This window comes from Opisthocomus hoazin, chromosome 16 (genome assembly GCF_030867145.1).
Source record: "Opisthocomus hoazin isolate bOpiHoa1 chromosome 16, bOpiHoa1.hap1, whole genome shotgun sequence".
NCBI lineage: Eukaryota > Metazoa > Chordata > Aves > Opisthocomiformes > Opisthocomidae > Opisthocomus > Opisthocomus hoazin.
The window spans coordinates 20946467-20969794 of record NC_134429.1 but is presented as its reverse complement, the minus strand read 5'-3'; the positions used below and the strand labels follow the sequence as shown (position 1 = coordinate 20969794).

The 23328-nt window shown below is 54.6% G+C and overlaps 1 protein-coding gene across 2 annotated transcripts in view; it reads right to left on the bottom strand.

Annotated features, from left to right (window-relative positions):
- ARHGEF16 (Rho guanine nucleotide exchange factor 16) overlaps window positions 1-23328 on the bottom strand; it is a 350362-nt gene that overhangs the window by 8836 nt on the left and 318198 nt on the right. Inside the window, exons 13-19 of one of the 2 annotated variants that reach the window (XM_075437221.1) lie at window positions 17252-17421; window positions 16283-16457; window positions 14778-15008; window positions 11264-11271; window positions 1504-2072; window positions 844-895; window positions 275-444 (exon numbers count right to left, since the gene is read on the bottom strand). In XM_075437221.1, coding sequence (XP_075293336.1) covers window positions 275-444; window positions 844-895; window positions 1504-2072; window positions 11264-11271; window positions 14778-15008; window positions 16283-16457; window positions 17252-17421 — 1375 coding nt within the window. Of the gene's footprint in view, window positions 1-274; window positions 445-843; window positions 896-1503; window positions 2073-3022; window positions 3133-11263; window positions 11272-14777; window positions 15009-16282; window positions 16458-17251; window positions 17422-23328 lie in introns of those variants that run through there. The other variant, XM_075437220.1, reaches the window with a different exon arrangement.

Below are 23328 nucleotides of genomic sequence, written 5' to 3'. Positions count from 1 at the left end.
GAACAGAGTCTGGCCCCATCCTCCTGACCCCCACCCTGCAGATATTTAGCAGCATTTCGAAGGTCCCCTCTCAGCCTTTTCTTCTCCAGGCTGAACAAGCCCAGCTCCCTCAGCCTCTCCTCGCAGGAGATGCTCCAGTCCCCTCCTCATCCTCGTAGCCCTGCGCTGGAGATTTTAAAGCACGTGCAGCTGCAGCACGTCGGGAGCACAGGAGCAGCTGCGGCGAGGCCAAGCGGGGCCTCTCGGACCCCCCGGGCTGGGCTGCTGCCCTTACCTCCGGGAGCTGGCTCCAGCTCACCCGCGCCGGGCGATAGCTCCGCACGACGACAGCGGCTCCCAGCGGGGCCGGCTCTTCTGGGATGGGCTCCTCCAGCGGTTCCTCGTCTGACTCATGGCTGACCGAGTTCAGACCTCTCTCACGGATTTCCTGGTATAGCTGGGGCTCTGCAGATAGAAAGGCAAGAGGTCAGGGAGGACTCTCCCATGGCTTCCCTTCCCACCCCCGCCTCGCCCCGTCAGCCAAGAGCACCGGAGAGCCAGGGCTGGACTTTGCACAGCCCCAGCTGGCCAGCAGCTCCGCTCCCGGCAGCGTCCCGCAGCCAGCGCTGCGCGCGGCTCTCCCATGTTTGCCCAGGGCAAGCAGAGCCGGGAGCGACCCGGCTGCGAGCGCGGCAGCAGCTGCCCGAGCCCCATCGCGCCCCGGGGAGCGGGAAAGCGGGGCCGCAACGCTCCTCGCAGGCTGGGAAAGAGGGGCAGCAGCCGTCACCCCGGGCCAGGGACCCGCAGCAGCCAAAGGGACTTGCAGGGACTCGCTTGGCCAGGCAGAGGGACGCCGGCACTCACGGTCCTTGAAGGAGCCGCCACGCTTCTGCACCCGCCTCCGTCCAAATGCTCTCTGCGGGAGGAAGAAGAGGAGAAGACGCTGTGGTTACTGCGCTTCTGCGGCTCTGGAAAGGGGAGCAGGCACCTGCACACCCAATCAGCCACCACCCCCCCGTTCTCTCAGCCAGGCCTTTGAGCGTTTGTTTGCCTTACCGAGGTGACTCAGCCCTCACCCGGCACTATCGGGGTCACGATCTGAACCATTTCGCGGCGACGCCGCTGCCTCTCACATCTGTCTGTCTCACTCCTGGACTTTGCCTGCTCCGGAGTCTCCTTTCGCCCAGCCCGGCTTCACCCGTGTCTGAGCACAACCAACCGCCGCCCCGAGCTGCACGCCCGGCCAACCCCACCCTGCCCTGACGACGAGCCCCAGCGCAGCCAGCTGCACCCCCCGAAAGCCATCGCAGCTCTTTCTGGGCTCTCTGGGGACCTGCAGCATCTGCGGGTGACACGCAGAGCCCGTCCCCAGGCTCCGCAAGCCCCGCCAGCTCCCCGCCAGGCTCCGTAACCGCAGCAGGACGAAGGCTCTGCAGAGCCCCCGGCAGCAGCTCATCACCCAGGAGAGTGGGGGGCTCGATCCCCCCCCCAGAGCAGCGGGGTGGCAGCGGGTGCAGAACCCACCTTGCTGCGGCCGGGGCTGCGGGCGGGCAGGGCGCTGCCCTCCTCCGACACGGGCTGCAGCGAGGGGACGGCGCTCGCCGGCTCCGGCTCCGCGCCCAGGCCCTTCATGGCGGCGCGGTAGGACATGTTCCTCAGGTTGCGCTTGAGGACCCCCCCGCCGTCATCCTCCACCTCGGCCTCGGGGAAGAGGCTGGGGACGGACGCCCGCTTCGGGTCGGGGCCCGGGGGCTCGCGGCTCAGCCCGGCCACCCCGAAGCTCTGGTGCCGGGAGGGGCTGGTCCTGGTCTTGGTGGAGACGGCCAAGCTCTTGGGGATCAGCTGCTGCGTCCCCATCTTCAGCGCGGCCGGGCTGTCCGTGCTGAGGACGATGCGGCGGGGCTCAGCGGATGGGGGGGAGCCCGCAGCCGAGAGCGGGGCTGCATCGGGCTCCATGGAGCTGCGCTTCCCGGGGGGGGAGGTCGGGCTGGGGGGCTCCGGCCGCGGCGGGTGGCATCGGTACTCCAGGAGAAAGGTCTGGTCACCCACAGCGCTGCCAGGGGGGCTCCGAGACATGGCGGTGGCACGGGAGGCTGCGTGAGACAGACAGACAGATGGAACCACGCTCCCCAGCGAGGCAGAGGGCATCCACGCTTCGCCACGGCCGGCGTCACCGCTCTGCACGGGGAACCTCGGGGCAGCGCAGGACGCAGCCTCTGCTCTCCCAGGGTGCTGCGGGCAGGCAGAGCCCGCTCGGACGCCCTCGCGATGCTCCCGCTGCCCACCCACCTCTCCCCACGCCCGGCTTCGGCAGAGCAGCCAGGCCCCGCGGCAGGCATCACCGTCCCCGTCAGGGACCGGGGTGCCGGCAGCCAGAGCCACCGGCCCCAGCCTTCACCTTCCGACTTCCACCTCCCCCAGGCTGACCGGGGGTGAGGACCCCGGTGGGTGCCTCGCCGCGAGCCCCCTCTTCCCAAAACCACCCCGGGGAGCGGCTCCACGCCCCGTGCCGCAACACCTGCCTGAGCCCCCAGAGCTCCCCGTCCGGGGTTGAGCTCACTCCTCTCCTCCCATGCCACCCCACGCACCCTGCACTGGCCGGACAAACACCCGGCAGAGCATCGCACGCCCGCTGCCCACCCCGTGGCACGACCCATGGAAAACCCGTGGTTTAACGAGGTCTCATTGACCGCCATCGCCGAGCTGCTCCTTCCCAAAGGCCACGGACCAGGAAACAGAAAGCAAAGCCCGAGCGCGTCTCCCCACGCCAGGGATGGGCAGAAGGACAAACCGGACCCACCGGCAGCAGCTCCTTTCGTCAAGACGCTCCTTCTTCCCCTGCCCTTGGAGGAAGGACGCGCGGCCAAACGTCCCGCCGGCAGGGAAAGCGCTGCGTTCTACCCCAAACCCCGTCCTGGCTGCAGATGAAGCCCACCCTGTGGATGAAGCCCACCCTGCGGGTGAAGACCCCCCCTTCTCCCCACCCACACCCCCGGAACCCCTGGCCGGGACAGCGAGAGCATGGAGCCCCACAGACACTCACCGCTCAACCCTCTGCGGACCCGCTGCCTCCTCCCGGGGGTCTCCTGGGGGTCTCCTGGGCTCCACCAGCCTCCCTTCCCCCCCCAGGAGGGTGCCCGGTAGCTGCTGGCTCCGGGGCCCCACGCTCGCCTTGGCCCCGCCCACTCCCTCCCTGGCCCCGCCCCTGGCTGGGGGCACCATCCTGGCTGGGGCGGGGCCAGGGAGGGAGTGGGCGGGGCCAGGGAGGGAGCAGGCCCACCCCCTCACCCAGGCATCAGGGGTCCTGGGGTCCCCGGCTCTGCCCCAAGCCCTGGGACCCGCGGCCGGTGCAGCTGCAGCCATCTCGGCGAGCTCCCGGGGGGTCCGGAGGCTCGGCAGCAAACCAAGAATTAACTAAATTAACTAAAATTCACTAAAATAATCATTTTTCGATGTTTCTCGGCGTTTCTTCCGCGGGGTGTCTGCCCGTGCCGCGCCTCTCCTCGCCCGCGGGATCGCCCGTTCCCCAAAGCCTCCCCACCGAGGTCAGCGGAGGTCGCGGGGTGGTTCGGCAGCGTCCCGCTGTCACACTGACCGGTGACCAACTGCCCCCCCCCCCCGGGGCCTGGAACCCCGCAGACCCCCCCGGCTGTTCCAAACCGGGGGGCTGTCTCTCACCAATGTCAAGGCTCACCGTCGCAGCTCAGGTCTTCCGTGGCTCGAAGTCACCCCGGCTGTCCCTCCCGGGGCTCAGGCACCAGCTTCGGGGGCTCCGCTGCCACGCGCTCGCGGCCGGGGGAAGGGGGTCGGGGGGCCAGGCTGCTGCCAGCCGCCCAGTAACGAACGCGGCTGCCCAGTAAGCCCAGGCTCAACAGAGCTCTGTGTATTTCACAGACTCATAGAATGGTGGGGGTTGGCAGGGCCCTCTGGGGTCCCACCAGCCCAGCCCCCTACCCAAGCAGGGTCACCCAGAGCAGGCTCCACAGCACCGCATCCAGGCGGGGCTGGAGTATCTCCAGAGAAGGAGACTCCACAGCCTCCCTGGGCAGCCTGGGCCAGGGCTCCGTCACCCTCAGAGGCAAGAAGTTCTTCCTTGGGTTCAGCTGGAGCTTCCTCTGCTCCAGTTTGTGCCCGTTGCCCCTTGTCCCGTCGCTGGGCACCACTGGAAAGAGTCTGGCCCCATCCTCCTGACCCCCACCCTGCAGATATCTGTAAGTATATATTAGGTCCCCTCGCAGCCTTCTCTTCTCCAGGAGACAGGCTTTTCCCTGACCTTCTCCTTTGCCCCTGCTCCGATTTTTTTTCCCCACCCTCAAAGCAGAGCCTTTTTCTCGCTGGTTTATGGTGAATCTCAAGCGCTTTCCGGATGACAAAGTCCACTTGTCAGCAATGTTCTTTTAAAAGACCCCGTTCTCCTCTCCCCAGGCCTGACAATCGCTCTATTATCAGAGCTCTCTTACCCGATGGGATTTTTTCCCTTTCCCGCCGGGGCTAACAGGGAGGAAGGCTCCGGCCGTCACCGAGAGGCGGAGGGTTCCCACGCCGGAGTCCCGCCAGGGCTGAAACCCTCCCACGGCCAACTCCAGGGAAGGGCTGGGACGCTGTAGGTGGGACACCATCCCTGGAGCACGACGAAGGACTTCTTGGAAGCGGAGACCGTCCATCAGCGCCGTGCTGCGCGTGGTTGGTTCAGACGCCCTGCGCTCAAGCCATTTTCGCTCCCGGGACCCCCGCCGAAACGCCTGACCGCTGTCTCTCGGCAGCCCGCTCGCTCCGGCTCGTGGCTGTGAGAGGAAATATTCTTGATGTTTTCAGACAGCTCGCAAACGCTTTGTCCTAAACCGTTCCCCCCGCCCCAGCATGGTCCCTGGGGCGGGACGTGGGGCTCCGCGCCCACCGGCTCCTTCCGGACCCCCGCGGCAGGGAGGGCTGCCCCGGGGCCGGGCTGCGCAGGCTCTTTTGGAGCGTTACCAACCACGCACGTGAAACACCAAAGGTGCCGAGGGCTCTTTAGCATTACACCACGTCACTCGACGGAGAACCATGGAATCATGAAGGTCAGGAAAGCCCCCTCAGATCACCAAGTCCAGCCGTCACCCCAACACTGCCATGCCTGCTAAACCACGTCACCAAGTGCCACGTCCACACGGTGTTTGCACCCCTCCAGGGCTGGGGACTCCCCCACCGCCCTGGGCAGCCTGGCCCAACGCAGCGCGGCCCCCCGGCCCGGCGCGCAGCAGAGCTGCCGGAGGTCTGGCTTCCTGCGGCACCTGCGGAAGAGGAGGAATACAAGATGTTATTTTTGCAGACTATAAAAGTTCTCAAATCCAGATCTTCGTCCCCACCTACGTTCTTCCACCACGTTCCCCTCCAGCCCGGGGCTCGCCGGCCCGTACCGCGGCTCCACCGCCCACCCAGCAGCCCCCAGCCCACCCAGCAGCCCACCGCGCCGCCGCCGTCCTGCCAAGAAAGCGAGCTCACGGGACCACCGCTTATAAAAGCACACAGGTTTATTGCATATCAATCTCATGTATAAATTCGTTGTAGCATTGGAAAGATTACATTTGGTATACATTCCTATTCTACAGCATTAACCTCAAAATCAGCTTTTTCTATTCATTATTTTAAAGGAATTTCTCTACACAAGTACATTTGTCTTTTATCACAAGCATCAAAATGAAATTTGTAAAATCGCTTTTTTAATTATTTTCTACACTTCATATCTTTTATTTCATTATGCTCCCAACAAAGCGATTTCATATTAATTAATAACTGCCAACACTTTTTTTTTTTTACTTCTTCCTTGGCAGTTCAAGGCTTCTAGCCCCGGACGCAAAATCTAATCACATATACAATAAGTGCATCTACGGAATTTTTTTCTTTTTAATAAAAATTTCACAAACAGACACAATAATGACTGCTAAACACAAGTCATGCACAGTTTACTTATAAACATAACAGAAGCAATATACAATCAAGAATGATATGGAACAAGCACCATCCTCTTTCTCAATGTTTTTTAAACATTATATGAAAACCAGACATTTACAATTGATTTTAAAAAAACACTATACAGTTCTAAAGAAAAAAACCCAACTAAATCATATCTGTATTGTAACAATGGGAAAAGGAATGACATAGGATGCACAGCTTTATGATTCTTGCAAGCACAATATATATATGTTTTAAATTACATCTTCTGCAGGCTGGAAATGACATCAGGGCAAACCATCTCCTGCTTCGGAGAGAGCGACGAGAACGTCAGATACATTGAGAATTACTTTCAGAATTACTTTGTTCACATGTGAATTGCACATTTGGAAATCAAAGCTGCCTTTTTTTTCGTTTTCATTCTTTTTCCAAAGTGGTAACAAGAATTAATGACAGAAGAGAGAGAAAAATAATCTCGGAATCATTCAGTAACATTTTAATCACAGTATCACTCAACACTACAGAGAAAAAAGTTCCATGGCTTTGTGAGAACACTACTGACCATCGGCCGGGAGCAGGGGGTTCTGCCTGCCCGCCGCCAGCGCCGCGCCCAGCGGACGGCGTCGCTCCCTGCCCGCTCTCCGACGGGCAGCAGCGGGCAGGTTCCCACCCCGCGACGCTCCCTGCCCCCCGCCACACACACACACACACAGTACAGCACGTAAAAATCGCATGGAAGTCAGTAGATCGAGCTCGGCGGGGGAGGGGGGGCTCCCAATCCAGTGCTTTGATGCTTAGAGTCAAACACGTCCACGCCATTGTGCAAGTGCTTTGCGAGAGGCTTCCGGCGAAGCGAGAAAGAAGCCGTTGCCACGAGCGTCTGTCGCCAGTCTAAGTGCTGAGCAGGGAGACGTGGAACGCTTCCCGCCAGCCAGGCGCCGAGCGCCGCGCCTGGGCCCGGCACGCAGCGCAGCGCGGGACGCGGCTCGAAGGCACGCGCCGAGCGGGAACGCCCGGCTGCATCACGCCGCAAACCGGCGCGGGCTTGGCTCGTCCCGTCCCACCGCGGAGCCCGGCGCGCTCGTGGCCGTGCCGCAGCGATCTGCATCCGTACCGACCCCGAGCGCGCAAGGGACGGGCACAGCACGCGCACCAGACCCCGCTCCTCCTCCCCGACGAAGACAGACCCATCCCTGGCCAAGGCGGCGTGCGGGAGGAGCGAGGTTCCCGTCCCGGCGCAGCTTCGCCCCAGCAGCGTCGCACGGCCCAACGGCCACCACCCGGCGCGGCTCACACCAGAAATCCGCAGCCCTTCTCCGCTCCGCTCCCCGTCGCGGCGGCACGGCTGCGAGATGCGACAACGCTTTTCATCAACAGATCCTGCGCAAGTATCCCCGGGGTGAAGCCCACCGCGAGCGGTGCCCCGGCGTCCCACCACCGCGACCGCGGCTCCGCGGCATCGCCTCCAGGCCACGGGGCCCAGGCTGGAAGCCAGCCGCGCTCCGGCGGCAGGACCTGCCCGGAGACGCCGGGACCGCTCGGGAAGCATCCTTCGCAGCACGGCATCGCCTCTGTCTGCAACGGCAAATCGAGAACGGAGCCCCCGCTACGAGCTGCAACACGTTTCAAGTGCAATCGAAGGCAAGCTACGAGATGGCGAGGGACGCAGCGAGGCTTGCTGTTTATTTAACTGGGGGAAAATTAAAACTTGTAATCAGTGCTAAATTAGAGGAGTCGGGAGATCCTACAACAAACAGAGACACTGGCTAGAGAAAACGGGAAGAAAACTGCATTAGGAAATACGAAAAGAAAAAAAAAAAAAAATCATTTCATGATTTTAAGAACTCTGTTTCGAATGTCCTTAATCCCTGGCTGGATTGTGCCTGCCCGTCCCCGGCACCGCGGGAGAAGAGCCCGGGGAGCGCGGCGCAGCCCTGCGAGGGTCCGGAGCTGCTGCCCCGCCAAAGCGCCCGGCGGCAGGCACACGGCAGCGGGCAGGGGGCTGGGAACACCACGTACCCCCCCAAAAACCCCCACAGTAACAGCCGCGTTCCTCGGCGCTCAGCCCCCACCCGGAGAGCAGCTCCGTCACCTCCTCCCGCGGAGCAGCACGCCGCCGACCTCGGAATTCACAGCTTCCTTCCACAACGACCGAAACGCTGGGTCAGAGCACGCACGCACTTACTGCGACCCACAGGTCCCGTTCCAGCACGGCAGACGGAGTGGCGGGCCCTACCAGGAGGATGCTCAGACGTGTGGTTTACTCCAGCCAGGTCCCCAGGAGTCCCCGAGCTGCAGCGGGACAGGAGCCGTCCGTCCCCTGCGCGAGGCCGGGCTGTGCCGCCGCGCTCTCCCGGAGCAGGGTCTGGGAACCCGCGCGGTCCCATCGGGGCCAAGCTGGTGGCGATGGTCCCCAGCCCCGAGCGCTCGCCGGACGCTTCCCTGCGCTCCGGGGAGCGGAGCTGGAGCTGCCGGTGGGGGCTCGCGAGCCGGAGGCTTCCCCGGGGCAGAGAACGGGTGCGCAGCCCTGCGGGGGGACACGCGGCGCGGTGGCATCGCTCGCCGGCGCGGTGGCATCGCTCGCCGGCTCCCGGGTCTTTGGCCGGCTCCGTGCTCGCCCTGCGGAGCCCGGCTGGCCCCGCGGGCAGGGGCTGCTCGCGTTCCGGGGGAGGCTGCGCTCGCTTCCCAGCCGGCCGAGGAAAGAGATGGAAACCTGCGTCCGACGCAAGGGTCGCTGAAAGGCAAAGGGAACAGAACGTCGGGTTGTCTGGGGAGTCGGCAGCAGGGCCAGCAGGACTGATCGGGGTCGCTTGGCACACGGACAACATCTTCCTACCCCCCGGTTACCAATCACACCACAGACACCCTCAATTACACCGTTTTGGTCCTTCACTACAGACTTATATTAACATTATTTCTTCACAATAATGATACCTAATGCAAAAAATACTGTTAAGGAAGAAATAAAATAAGAAAAGAATGAGCAAAAAATTACAAGTTATATACAGATTAAAATAAATTCCATCAGGAAAAGAAACAATTCTTTTATTATTTTCAGTTGGCCCCCGTGGGAATAATTTAACGGCCAAGCGCCTGGGCAGGGCTGGGCGGCGGTGGCAGAGGCACCTGGGGGGGCCGGGGCCGCCCCGTTACTTCGCCGAGCTGCTGCCTGCTGACCTCGCCAGCCCTCGCGCTCCGCCAACCCCAGAGCTCTGTGCAAATCGTGAAGCAGTTCGGGTTACACCGTTGGTCTCAGAGCCTTGGGCACTTGCACAGGGTGGAAAACCAAAAAGGAAGGGTAAATTTTCTTGGAAAATATGCTGATGCTGCTAGTTGACCTTTTGTTCCTTCTGTACCAAAGCCACCCTAGATGCTTTCCTCCTCGGACAGTCTGAAGCTCCTGGCTAACTAAAATCGGCCTCACGCCTGCTCGTGGGTGCAGAGAGCGAATTGCAAGGGCATCGTTGGTAACACAGCCCCCCGTTCCCCCGAGCAGCTGTTTCCCGTGTTTCAGCATGCTGGAGGGAGCCTTCGCCGCTGTGCTTCTCCACTCCGGCCCGGCACAGCAGCCTTCGCCTGTCCTTCTCCACGCCCAGCAGCCGGAGAGGCTGCGCGCGCCAAGGACCTCCAGGCCGATACACTGTGCGCCGTTCCTCCGAAATCGGCCGGTAGCCCCGTTCTGCAAGCAGCTATGACCCGACACGACACTTCGGAGAAGCACTAAAACACGGTGAAATTCATGGGAGCAGCTCCTCTCGACGGCGGTGGCTGTGGACGCACCTCCCGCTCCCCACGGGCTGCGGATGCGGAACGGCAACAGGTGAGACGCGGAGCACGTCGTTTCGCTCGGTGGCGGCAGCAGTCCAGTCCTCGGCATTTCTGATTTTTAGATGCTGTAATTCGAAAATGCCCCGGACACACATCCTAAACATCACCTGTGTCGCCACAGTTACCCTTTGCAAGGTGTAACTGCTCTCCTGACCCTCCTGCAATCCCGCTTTACCGGCAAAATCACTGCTACAGCAGCAGATCGCAGCTGCAGCGTAGAACAGCGTAAACATCACAGTATTTCTGGAGGCTGCTTTGTATCGGTGAGGATGACGAGACTTTGCAGCGATTTAAAATCACCCATAAAATATCTGCGAGCAATTACACTCAGAGAGACAATTCGATTCTTAGCTGTGTGCTTGAGCAGAGGGCTGTACCCCCGAGGTTGCTGACGCAGAGAAATGATTGAATCTTTCTACTTAAATTATAGGCCAAATAGCAGTGTGCGATGCAGAAGCAGCCATCCAGCATACCAAAACAACGGCACGAGTCAGAAATTTCTGCCACAGCTCCCGGATACTATCAACACGGAAAGATGCCACTCTAAATAAACCCCAGGCGATGAACTGGACGTGTCCGCATCGCCCTTCCCAAGGCCAGCCCGCCCCAGCTCAGACGCCCTCGCCTCTCCGGGGAAGGGTTTGCCCCGGACCTCTCCGCCCGGGCAGCCCAAGCACCCCCCGCAGCGCGGGCCCAGGGCCACCCCCTCGCCCCACAGACTCTGTGAGCGCGGCGTTCTGTGACGCGCTCCGGATGCCCCAGGGCCGAGCCGCAGCCTGGGCTCGCGCGCAGCAGCAGAGGTGGGCAGCGCTCCGACCCTTCCAGCGCAGGCGCGGACGGAAGGGCGTCCAGGGCAGAGCTGACGACCGCGAACCGCGCATTCGCACGACATCGCTGACCCCAGCCGCAGCGATGCCCCAGGCTGGCGCTGCCTCCGCCGGGACACCGCAGGCTGCAGGCACCGGGGCCTCGCGTTCCAGCAGCTCTGCACTGTGCCGACGCCTTCTGATGGGAGCAAAGGACAGGACGGGATTTCTGTGGGAGCACAGAATTTCAGATTCTTTTGGGGGTCAATTAAAGGGGTTGAATTTACCCCTCCCTGGTATAACTCCAGTGACTGTGCCAGAATTGCACCAGGGATAGGTCACCCCTGGCTCTCCTTCCTCGTCCCTTCACTACCCAGCTGGACGGAAAGGCCGTGCTACCGACGGTGCCAAGCTCTCATTCGCACGCAGGCTGTCCTGGCTCAGGGAGACCGATTCGTAACGTCAGAGGGGCCAAGATTTGATTGCACTGTTGCAATTCGTGTCTTGCTCATGCTATTCCTATAGACCGTGAAATCCCAGGGCCGTATCAGGGTTATCCAGTTTTGGAGAGGTTCATTCTGATAAATTAGAAACGAAAACTCTGGATAGGTAAAAATGCAGGACTTGTAGGTTGGATGCGACAGGTTTCCTTCTCAGCCAAAAGTCCAGACGAGTCCCTGAGGCCCTCTCATCCATCTTCTGCTTGCTAGGATTTTTGCTAGGGTAACTGCAGCACCACCGCCTCCTCGCTTGGGCTCTGGCCAGTGCCTTGGTGACCTCTCAGAGGTGGTTGATGGGGTTAAAGCTCCCCGACTCTGAAGCTGCTCCTGCCATGTCCAACCAAGCACCCAGCGAGTTCTGGGAGGACGTGTGGAGGGGAGCGTTCTCGGACAGGGACAGCATCATTGCATAAGCCTGGAGAGAAAAGAGCAACGCAGAGGACACGTGTGAATAGACACGCAGGACAGGCTGAACCAAACCGTGCCAAGCCCCGCATCTTCTAACCATACAGGACACGCAGGCCAGCCGGCAGCCGTTGGCCCGGGCCAAGAACCTTGCCAGCAGGTCTAAATTCACACCCACACGCTAGCGTGACGCCCGTCACTCCAACCATTCACACTGGCCACAGAGTTTACAGGCAGCGGTGGGCTTGGTCAGGAGAGGCCTCCATTCCCACCGGCTTCTCCCGGACCGAATCCAGGCTGTGCCAGCTCTGCGCTTGGTCACAGACCCACTCTTCATTCCAGGCTCTGCTCTCAGGGGAAAGCGGCTACACGCAGAATGCCAGTTGCTTTGTTTTGTTCTTAAAATGAGTGCACCTACTGGCAAGCGGGCGGCTCGGCTCGGTCACACGCCGCAGGAACGGCGTAGCAATACCCAGAGCACCCAGGCCAGCCGCAGCCCCGGGGACAGCCAGGTCACCATCCCGACTGACCGCCTGGCCTGAGCCCACCGCTGCCTGCCGAAACCCGCATGGAGGTTTTTAGGAATACGGGCACGACACGCTCATCAGCATCACCAGCGTGTTCGTATGTTCTTGTCAAGGTAGATTTACTACTTATTTATTATTTATTTAAACGGTTAAAAGCATCTGCTGAGAAAAATGCATCGAGACTTCTGTCTTCTTGATAACAATCTGCTTGCTTCTCTGCGACCCAGACGCTCTCCCTCTTCCAAGACTACTTGTCTCACAGACCTTCGTGTCATTTCACAGCCCACAGAAGCTCTGTGAAGGGTTAGGCAGATGGCAACCTCCCGTACTGGAGGTGAAAGCCAGTGTAACTGCCACCCACGATCTGACGCAGAGGAGGACACGGTGTCCCCTCCTCCCCGGTCCACATTCGCTGGTGCAACGCCTGCTCCCACCCTGCAATGACGCTGTGGCTGCACCCACCCACACGCAGTGCTTTTTTTTTTTTTATGTTACTTCTTGTAACTTCAGTGTAACCAGTCCTGCATCTCGTACACTAGAAAACTGATTCAAAAACAAAAATATCCCCCCCCACCCAAGCATAGGCTGGACCTAACGATGTAGTACACATTTTACAGAGCAAGCTGTGCCTAAACAGTTAGGACATTGGGCACATTAGTAACAGCACACATGTAAGAGGCAGGCAAGCGGCTTGTGTTTGAATTGAGTTTCACCCAGGAAAAAGCTGTGCCCCATCCTCAAGCAGACCTTCCCCAGCTGCAGTACCAGCACCTACTGTGGAGCAAGACAAGAATTTTGCAAGCTTTGGGTGATAATAAAGCAAAAATCATGTTCTGCTTGGCACCTGCATTAAGCTGCTGCTTTGCTGGACGTTTAAAATAGATTCAGTGACAAATTCTGTTGCTTGAAGGTTAGCAAGAGACTCCAAGGCAACAGCTGCCCTCATCCCCCAGGAAGGGCCCGGTGATGTGACTTCACTGAACAGTTCTTTCGTGAGAACCCTTCTGTAGGGATCAAGATCTGAACTTCATAAAGCTAGGCTCAGTATTCTGGTTTAATGATTTTTCTCAAAACTCCAGTAGGTGCTGAGATGTCATTTTGAGGTCTCTTGGTGGGTCTGCACTGGTCCAGCTCACAGGGCAGATTTCCATTTTACAGTTTCTTTTAGAAACTGGGGAGATACACGAGGCAGTCCTCTAGACTTGCCAGATTGCAAGGCCTCCAAGCGCTACTATGACACCTTTCATAATCAAACCCAAGAGCGCTTTATCACTGTTTCTGCAGATCAAACCTTGAGTTTCTCAGTATACACCAACTGAAGACCCATCCCAAAGTGTAAATAAACAATAGTTATAAAAACATTTATACAGACAGATAAAAACAGACAGATGCCTCTCTCTTTCTACATAAGCATGTTCTCACAGCACAGGAGAAACGAGAGATTGATCTGGTGACCTAAAACTGCTGCCCACCCCGTTTCTCCTCTGTTCAGCATCACTGCACCAAGGCTCGGCTCGCATACGATTCAGCACTGCAGTTGGAATTCCTGCTCGCTGGAAGGGGGAAAGGAACCTCAGCTACAGGAGGCCAGCTGCTTGCTAATGCTATCGCAGGTGCTGGCGGCAAGCTAGATAAAACGTTCTGTCATATACCTACCTGGTTTTTAGCCTGCCTGTACAGAGTCTGTTTTATTGTCTCAGAGTCTAAGGTGGAATTAAACACATCTTTAACTTCAAACGCTTCCTCGGCTGCTTTGCGAAGATCCAGCCCCTTCCCAAAATTCGGCATCTGCTCCAAATCTAACAGGCCGGCTTCGTCCTCCTCAACACACCTGTACCAATGACCAGGGGAAGGGGTTGACCCGTTGTTAGCTCATCTCACCGTTCACATCTAGCCAGCGTGAGGGCTGCTAACCCAGTGCCTGCATGCACATACCACGGGGGTCTCACAAGCCACATGCGTGAACGGACAGACAGACGAACACGGAAACGACACAAAATGCAAGGAGCAAAGAAGAAGTGGAGAGCATGGCTGCGCGCAACCAAGCAGCAGCGCTACAGGCGTTTGCGATTCAGCGGGGCTACAGTTCACTCTGGTCTTCTGTGGGGAGATGTCCAATTGCTGTCCACTCTGTGAAATGTTTGACACTGGAGCAATGTCTGAAGAACCCTGCTGCGTTCTCTTTGAGCTGCAGCGAAAATAGTGATGCACTGAAATCGAGTAAAATCCTACTTTGCGTCATGGGACACTTGTTACAAATACTGGCTGGGAAACTGAGGCAAACCGAGGCAACAAGAAAGCTAAGCCTGTACTATGGGCAACAAACTTTAATTTTAAAGGTGCCTAGACCTTGGAAAAAAAAATCTTCACTTTTTTCCCAGAGCTCTGAGAACTCCGCTTGAAGTCAACAACATTTTGCTACAGCTGAAACGGGCAGAGCAGCACAAACCAGACTGGATGTGCACGCCTCTTCCCTCGCCCTGGCCCCTGTTTTGGAGCAAAGGACATCACCCGCTGAACTGCAGGACCCTGACAATGCTGTTCTCTGTGCTGGGCTAACAGTTCTGACAGGAACTTCTCAAGCTTTGGATAAATTTCTCATCACAGCCTCTCCTTGCAGTCCACTTGTTTCATGTCCCCCACCACGGTGAAGATGGCATCTCTCAAGTGAATGCTTAAATCAAACTGGAGGCATGACACATGGCTCGAAAAATAAAACAAGAGCACTCACAGTCTACCACCGACACAGGGCCAGAAGTCTGAGCCCTGTTTGACTTCTCAAAGGGAACGGCCGGCCTCACCTTCGGGTGTGGTCAAAGCTCATGGTGAGAGATGTGGGCTCTTCATCTTCTTCATCCTCAAATGCTCCTCGGGGCTCTGCGGTGGGCGATACCGTTTCATCCTGTGACTTCCCTGTCAGGCTGTCATCATCTTCCTCTTCCAGTTCTTCATCTTCATCATCCACATCTTCTGTTTTCTCATTTGTTAATCCATGACACTGGGAATTGCCATCGATATCTGGGATTTCTGGCCTGAAATATTTGGTCAAGGAGGGGAAGAAGAAAGAAAAGAAAAAAAGAGAAGATGCCAAATGTGTTAAGTCCTGCATTTTCACCGCAACACAAGACTCTGATAACTTTATACACATGTATGAACATGGAGACATATTTATGTACATCTACATACTATTTAAACTGCAAGGAAAAGGAAAAATTACATGTTTCAGGCATTTAAAACAATCAGTCTTCACCGTGTCTTAAGGGCTAATAAGCATGTGAAGTATATACCAACCCCAATGCTTTTCAAACTAGAATTTTGTCCAGTCTGGATTTAAATGATGGTTTTCCATGTCTTATATAACATCTGTGGGACAAGCGGCTTTCCTCCTCCTTCTCTGTGCTACTGTATCCTAACAGCCTCCCTTCCAGCAACCAGGAGGAGGAAGCTTCCTCACGGTGTAATCTAACAGCCAGCCTAAATCCTTTCTCGTATTACTTTTGCTGTTTGTGCTCACATGGACCTAGAAAACTCCACAAAAGTAGCAATTTTACATCTCATTAAGAGAATGGGATCGCCAGTGCTCTGGACCTGGAACCCAACAGGATGACACCAAGTGGCAGAAGACAAGATTCACATCCTCACTAGAAATGTTACACCAGCACGTTCCACACTTCTCACTGTTCTTTACGTGGATCACATCATCACGTGGATTCCTCGTACTTACATTTGGGACTTAAACCTTAGCATTGGCACTAATTAGCTATTTGTGCAAACAGGACAGCAGCAGGTGAGACAGCCCTCTGTCAAAACAAGGCTCGTGATACCGAGAGATGTGAAACAAACTGACAGACCAGCAAAGCAGGTGCCTCCGGCTGCCTTAATCCCTGCTCTCTGGTCGGTGATGGACCAGGCCACTTGGCTTCACGGCAGAAGGTAACGGATCAATAATCACATTTATATCTAGCGAAGAAATGGTGTTTTCTCACGGCGACTGCGCTGGAGCCCAGCGCCGCAGCCAGCCTGCCCGCCCTCTCTCAGCGCACTGCTCTCGGAGTTTGCCCCACTGGTTGCTCCCACCGGTCTCCAGCCGTTAGCAGCTCTCGGCTGTCAGCCCTCCTACCTTAAATCTCCTTCTGAAAACACTTAACACTGGGCTTAGAGCTTGAAGTTCAACACATTTTCCTTCCAAACTGTTAAATTTCTCTCTTTTGAGCATTTTAAATCAAGCAGTGCAGGACAGAGGCTGACGGCTCTTTCACCCGCGTTAACAACACATGCCACCAGATAACTTCATTTGCTCGTCTACCTTTTCTCTGCTAAAGTTGATGCTTGATTCATCTCACTATTAGCAATAAAATTTCTGATTTCAGAGAAATACGAATCCTCTTTTTCATCTAAAAGTGCATGGTTGTCTGATTCCGAGTTTGGGGAAGAGGCGCTGGTCCCGAGGTGGTTTGTAATGACTCCGGAGTGCTGGCTCACTGAGCGAGAGAAACAAGAAAAGAGAACGGGGAAACAATCAGGTCTTGTCAAAGCCATTAGCAGAGGAACAACGAAGGAGGAACGTTACGCAGCAATCCTCTCACTAAATAGCAGTGGTTTAACATTTAAGAGAAATCCCACGGACCGAAGCTGCCAAAGGAAGCTCAGGTTTTCCAGACTTGAACTACAGAGGGAAACACGGGTGATGTTTAGCATTTACGGCCGGTATATACAATTTAAGAATCAGTATCCATTGCGTAGCTCTTTGCCTACAACTTTTCCATAATTTTTTTTTTTCCTAGGCTGGGAAATCACTCAGTTGGCTTCAGCACAGGAATTTCTTCCTTCAGTTTTTATCTCAGGGCAAGTATTTATCTTCTCGAACTTCACACGTACCTAGGGTTGAACACCCTCGGCAGAGCTTGGCATGGCCACAGCAGCACTGTGCCCGGAGACCTGACAGCGCCAGGCTGGGCCCCCTGGGCAGAGCCCCCCGGACGCCGGCATCGCCATCGCCGTTCTACGGGCTGGGAAAGGGCAGGCGTCAGCAACACCTGACGAGGGCCTGCCAGAGCCGAGTACCGCGTGTGCGCGCGGGTGTCACAGCTAGGCACTGCGGATAAATGCACCTTTGGCTGCACGAGGAGCTGGCAGTTGGGTTTGGTACCTGATGATACTCAGCCTTAAGAAACAGTGCTTTCCACAACGGCTTCCCAAGGACCAGCGAGACCAGACCACAGCATCTTCTCCCTCCAGTGCCCCAAGACAACCGCACAGCAATGCCCCTTCCTACCTGGAACGTTCTCGTGTTCGTGCTTCTTCAGATGTCGGTCCAAGTTGGTCTGCTGCCCAAAGCATCGGTTACACAGGTGACATTTGAATGGCTTCTCCTTGTTATGGATGTTTCGAACGTGCCGCTGGAGGTTGGAGGAAATGCTGAATGACCTGTCACAGTATTTACACCTGAAAAATAGAAGCAAATGCCAAAGAGTGAAATGTGAGGGAAAAAAAGAAAAAGAAAAATTTGACTATCAGAAAACCAGAAAATGTTGGTCTATAAATCTTTACCCGGCTGAGGACCTAGGAAGCACAAGGCATTAATCATTCCAGACAAATCTGATATTATTGTTATTCAAGGAGCACAAAGAAAGGATTAGGATTAATTAAGAAGTGAGCCGTCCAAACAAATAAGAATTTTAAACACAATAATTACTTTTCCACATACGAATGTAAAAATAAGAAAGGTGAATTTATTTCTTCCACCCTTCTTATTTTGCGGGGGAAGCAGGTGAAATACGGCTGTGGAGGGAGGCAAAAGAAGACAGAAGGAGAAGAAAGGAGGTTAAACGTATAAAGTAGTTATTAGCTAGCATGTCCCTACATGACAGAGTTATCTGGACGTACAGAAAACTCCAGATTTGTGAAATTCCTTGTGGTACTTAAGATGTAGGCAGTACAGCATGTCTTTAAAGCTAATTATGGTTATTATTATAGTACAATAGCTCCCAAGAAATACACCGTAGTTTCCAGACAGAACAAGGTTTACTCGTAGGTAGCGAATATCTGGTTTACGACGAAAAAATGTGGAAAGTAAGAAGCCAAGCCAGAATGTTCAGAGAAAGTGCTGAGTAAAGAAATGCTCCCCCTTTGAAGCCAACCGCCGCAGGACCCACGGTGGATGTGCTGGATGCTTGTTCAAAGCTGCCAGCCCCCTCCAAACAGAAACAGGGCTCTGTAAAGCTGGTGCTTTGTGAACTCAGCCCTCCACTTCTCCTCCAGCGCAGGAGGAGGAGGAGGAGGCGGCAGCCGATGAACTCAAGAGGGCAGCTTTGAGCCACCGTGAAGAGTTTCAGTACTGAAGTTCAAGAAAATCTAATTCCTCTTTGAGTCCGCCCGAATCCCTCATCAGATCGCCCTTCAAATGCGTCATTTGTACCTCGCAAAGCTGCTTTCCTCACAGCTCCGCTTCCAAAACCCACGAGCAGCAGAATCCTTTTTCCGCTACGGACCTCTACAAATCCTCTACGCTTACGGGACACAATAAAACTCGCTCCTAAGCCCCCGTGATTCCAGGACAAACTCTCCTGCTTCAGCAGACCTGCTCCGTGCTCCTCCAGCCGAGAGCAGAGCTTGCCCCACCGAGCTGAGCCGCTCTCCGACGTGGCACCAAGATGGGCTTCAGTGGCGCGCGTTCTGGGAGCGCCATCAGTGCGTTCTGCAAAGCGGGCACACAGACCCGATCTCGTGCCCGTGTCACCGAAGTACAACACGGGATTTGCCCTGTCACTCAGGCCATAGGGCTGCTTCCTACAAACACAACAGGTTCAAATGTGGGAAGGAGGTGCGAGCGTAAAAACGTACGCTGTGAAACACACAATTTCCAGATGTGCTACAGCTGTGATTTTTATTTGGCCTCTAAAAACAAATTGGTATTATTTTTGGAAATAGCAGAGATACATTTATGAAACACTCTCTCTTACTGAATGTTTATGGATTCCATGTCCACCTCCGAATTTCCTACTGTTAAATCACCAAAAAGAATAAAGATTTTTCAAATAATGAACCTTTATGATGATTAACCTAGGAAGAAAGCAAAACCTCTTTTTAAACCACAGTTTTCTCAGCCTTCAAAAGTTTTTCTTTTTCATTTTTTTCAAAAATCATGAATGGAACAGCTAAAGAAAACAAGACGTTATTTGAACATCAGCAAGAATAAGCACACTTTATACGCTGAGAGTTAAAAGCACAGATTTCCAGCTCCTACTCTCCTCCTATCTGCTAGCAACCAATAAATCTGCTTTCAGGAGCTGCCAGGCTTCGGCAGCTTCTACTGTTCAGCACTTCAGAAAACTGAAATATCCAAACTAGCCAGCACCCCAACATCCCCGCTGCCCACAGGGCGCGGCTGTGCCCAGCTGAGCTCTATGGGCACTGTACCGTCAGCCCCCTCCTTGCCCCCGCTGCCCCCAGCAGCTCCGGGCTCTCCTCCGCGGGTCTCTGCCCGCTGCCTGGCACGAGGGGCACCGGGCCCCCGAGCGCGGCCGTGCTGCCGCCTGCCCCGGTACCCACGCCGGCTCTCCCCGGCAGCCCCAGCGACTTCAAAATGCGTCAGGCCAGAGCGAGCCGGCCTCCTGTATGCCCATTTATTTTGATGCTCAGGAAGTCTTTGAGCAGTTTCCTTTGCCAGGTCCTCGCTCTGACTGTGAGCTATGTGGATCCAGGCTGGGGTACGGAGAACGGATCAAGAGCTTGTTAAAAACCCAGAACACAGAGGGGCATTCGAAAGGAGCAAGAGCGAATGCCTGAAAGCAAAGGGATGAGGGAGACGTACTGCATTATTTGTGGTCCCAGAGGGGTCGGTACTTGGATCTCTGCTGGTTTTAATCTAAACAAATGACCCAGACAGAGGAACCAGCTTAAATTCAGGGAAGAGGTGAACACAGAGGCAGGAGAAGAAGAAAACTCCAAAGAAACAGTATTTGCTTTGTAAACACACTGACAAAATGCTAGTAAAGTTTCTTCCTCATCAGTTTCAAGTAACACACCAATGGGCTAAAAAAACATAAAGTGGGAGTGAATGATGGCCCAGAACAAGCCAAAGCTTAGAAATGCCTACAAATATCTGCAGGGTGGGTGTCAGGAGGATGGGGCCAAGCTCTTTTCAGTGGTGCCCAGCGACAGGACAAGGGGCAATGGGCACAAACTGAGGCACAGGAAGTTCCGTCTGAACATGAGGAAGAACTTCTTCCCTCTGAGGGTGACGGAGCCCTGGAACAGGCTGCCCAGGGAGGCTGTGGAGTCTCCTTCTCTGGAGATATTCAAGACCCACCTGGACAAGATCCTGTGCAGCCTGCTCTGGGTGACCCTGCTTCGGCAGGAGGGTTGGACTGGGTGACCCACAGAGGTCCCTTCCAACCCCTACTATTCTGTGATTCTGTGAAAGCTGGAACTTGGGAGCCCTGAGGGACCAGGCGACCTCAGAGCTGGAGGAACCCCGATACCCGGCACCCCGCGGCTGGGAGGGGAGAGCCAGGCAGCACAACCCCGCAGCGCAGGAGCGACTGGCTGGGCGATCACTGCCCCGCCACGACAGCACCTCGAAGGCGACAGAAGGGCGCTGGGTAACACGCTCTGTAGTCTCAGCAGCACGGCAGCGCTCGCAACATTTCACCCTTCTGCTGTAAAGGCAGAACTGCAAAAAGCACAAAACCCCCGGATGGCTGCTCTTGCCCCGAGTAACTCCTTAACCTCAAGTGCATTTCTACCAGGGATGATTTTAGGCTACATTTTTTAAAAAAGCAAACAGGAAAGAAGAGATTTTCACTGAACTACACGCAATCTTAAATGACATGGCAGATGTCAGCCTTAGCTGTTATTTTCAGCTTAATGCAGATAACGGGACACGGGGGCTTCAAAGGAAATTAAAGAAAAACAAATTCAAAACAGACGTCAGGAAGCACATCTTTATAGGAGGAACCACTGCCGCACAGGCAATGCTTCAGGACCGGGAGTAATTCAAGAATCAATTAGATGGCATCCTGGAGGGACGGGACATTCGAAAGAGGAACATAAAGTCTGGATGAATCAAATGGCTCTTAGTTGTTCCCAGTCCAGGTTTTATGTAGTTTACGGGATTCTGTGATTCCAGAGAATGAAAACAAAACTAAGCAGCAAACCCACAACTGCAATGCACCCTTACGGTCACGTGCTCGAAGCACACGGAGCTTCTGGACATGGCTTGGTAGCTCAGAACGACAACCAAGCCCTATTTTCTGCGACCTGAGCTTCCAGGTAAGCCTGACATGGATTCTTAGGAAGTACATTACCAGGTATTTCTCACTCTCCAAAAAAGATGTAGCTCCTTCTCTTCATAAAAAGAATTCGTTTGCTTCCCTGTTGTGTATGTGCTATTAATTCCTACTTTTTACCTAGTTAAATAGACACCCAGGAAGTTTAAGTGACCTGGTAGAAAACGCATCACTTCTCAACAACAATCAGGAACCGAAACCAAAGCACCTTACTTTCTGGCCTCCCTGTTTCTTGAGCTACATTTGGACATTTGGCCAGTTTCTGTTAGCTTTAAGCACATTGTAATTCCTATTTGGATGAATATATAACACTGACAGAGCCAAAAGAAAAAACATTTAAGCAAGTCATAAGCAAGACATCAGTAAACCACTGAATGCTCCTTTCTGCTGCATCACGTCGGCACTTAAAAAAAACAGCTTTCAAAACAATCATTGCTGCGAAAGTTGGAAATCTCAGTTCTCTGAGAGCAAAAGAAAATCAATGATAATTAAGCTCTTCTGTAAACGTAGCATTAACTCTCAGGAGTGCCATTATAATGCAACATTGTCCAGAAGTCAAACCTCTATTACAAAAAAAAACACGCAGGCCATTTTCTGGGAGAAGACCAGATCAAATAAATCTTTATTTTTCTAACCTTTGTTAAGTTGCAAGTCTCCTTTTTTGGAAGAAAACTGAACTAACAATCTCTGAATAATCGGGAGCAAGCGTTTTCGTCAGACAGGGGTGTCCAGTGAATACACAGTACTCATTCAAGACGTATCAAATAACGCAACTGAAAAAATCAGAACGGGGAAAGGTTCCAAAATATATGTCTGCTTTGGAGAGGGGCTTTTTTATTTTTAATTTACCTAATGTCTACACTCAAAATTCTGTATGACTCTGTATGGAAAAAAGATTTGACTCCGTATGTACCAGGGATTACAATGTGGGAGAGAGCAGCTTCTTAAGTTAAACTCAGCATAAAAATTTGATGTATTTGACCACGTGGCTTTTTGCTGCTCATAAATTTGTTTGCGTTTCTCTTTACATAAAACTATCACATTAGCTTTGTTGTGAACTTATGATTGTGTATGGAAATACCACAATATTAGCTTACCAAAAATGAAACTGTTTGAATTGTTGCTATTGTTTGACAACGTGCAAAACACTTACCTCACATCATGGAAAACACAATGCTTGGTTTGCAGCGAGCTCCCAATTCATCAGTCATTCACTTTTGCTCACGTATGTACCTATTCTAACAGGACAGCAACCAAAGCATGTTTTTTGCCAAACTTTGTTGAAAGCGACTGCAAAACACCAGGAGAAAATACTGGGGGAAAAAATTCCCACTTGGTCTTCCATGAGAAATACTCCTTTGGATACCTGTACACACGCACGCATGCTCACACACGTTTTCTTCTGAGTTGCATCCAAATTTCAGACACTGCCTTAAGCAGGAGTCCGTCTGTGAGACCTGTGCGTGGAAGGGACGCCTGGGCGCAGGGTGCTGGCCGGGGGGACGTGCAGGGTGCCCCTTTGCACAGATCAGATCGCTGTGGCCACAGCTAGCAGGGAAGAGCACTCCGGCTTCTGCCTCAGACACCCAGCTGAGTGGGTGCAGCAGCGGCCGAACGTTCCCCCCAATCACTCTTTTTAACTTTGTGATTTAAGGTAGGACGCTCCCTAACTTCGATTTCCAAGCAGATACACTACAGGGCTTTTCTGTTCTTTCCTTTTTTGATCCACTACTCCAGGCACCTCTGCTATGCATTAGGAAAAGAAAAAAAAAATCCAGCTCGACCCAGCAGTTCACTCGCTGGCAAGCCCTTCAAACCAGCCCGGCTGTCAGCGCCGTGCAGCACCTTCAGCCGTCCTTGAGATGAATGGCTAACGTGAGCGTGAAACAACCCCGCCGATCGGAGCACTCCTTCGCCAGCATACAGCTAAATATAAGTGAAGTGTCTCTCTCCAAGCTGCCAGGCCTGATTATTTTTGTCTGGTACACATAATATACAATCCCATGAATCGATGTATGTAACGCTACAGCCCTGCGGTATTATGCTGGCACAGCTTTACAGA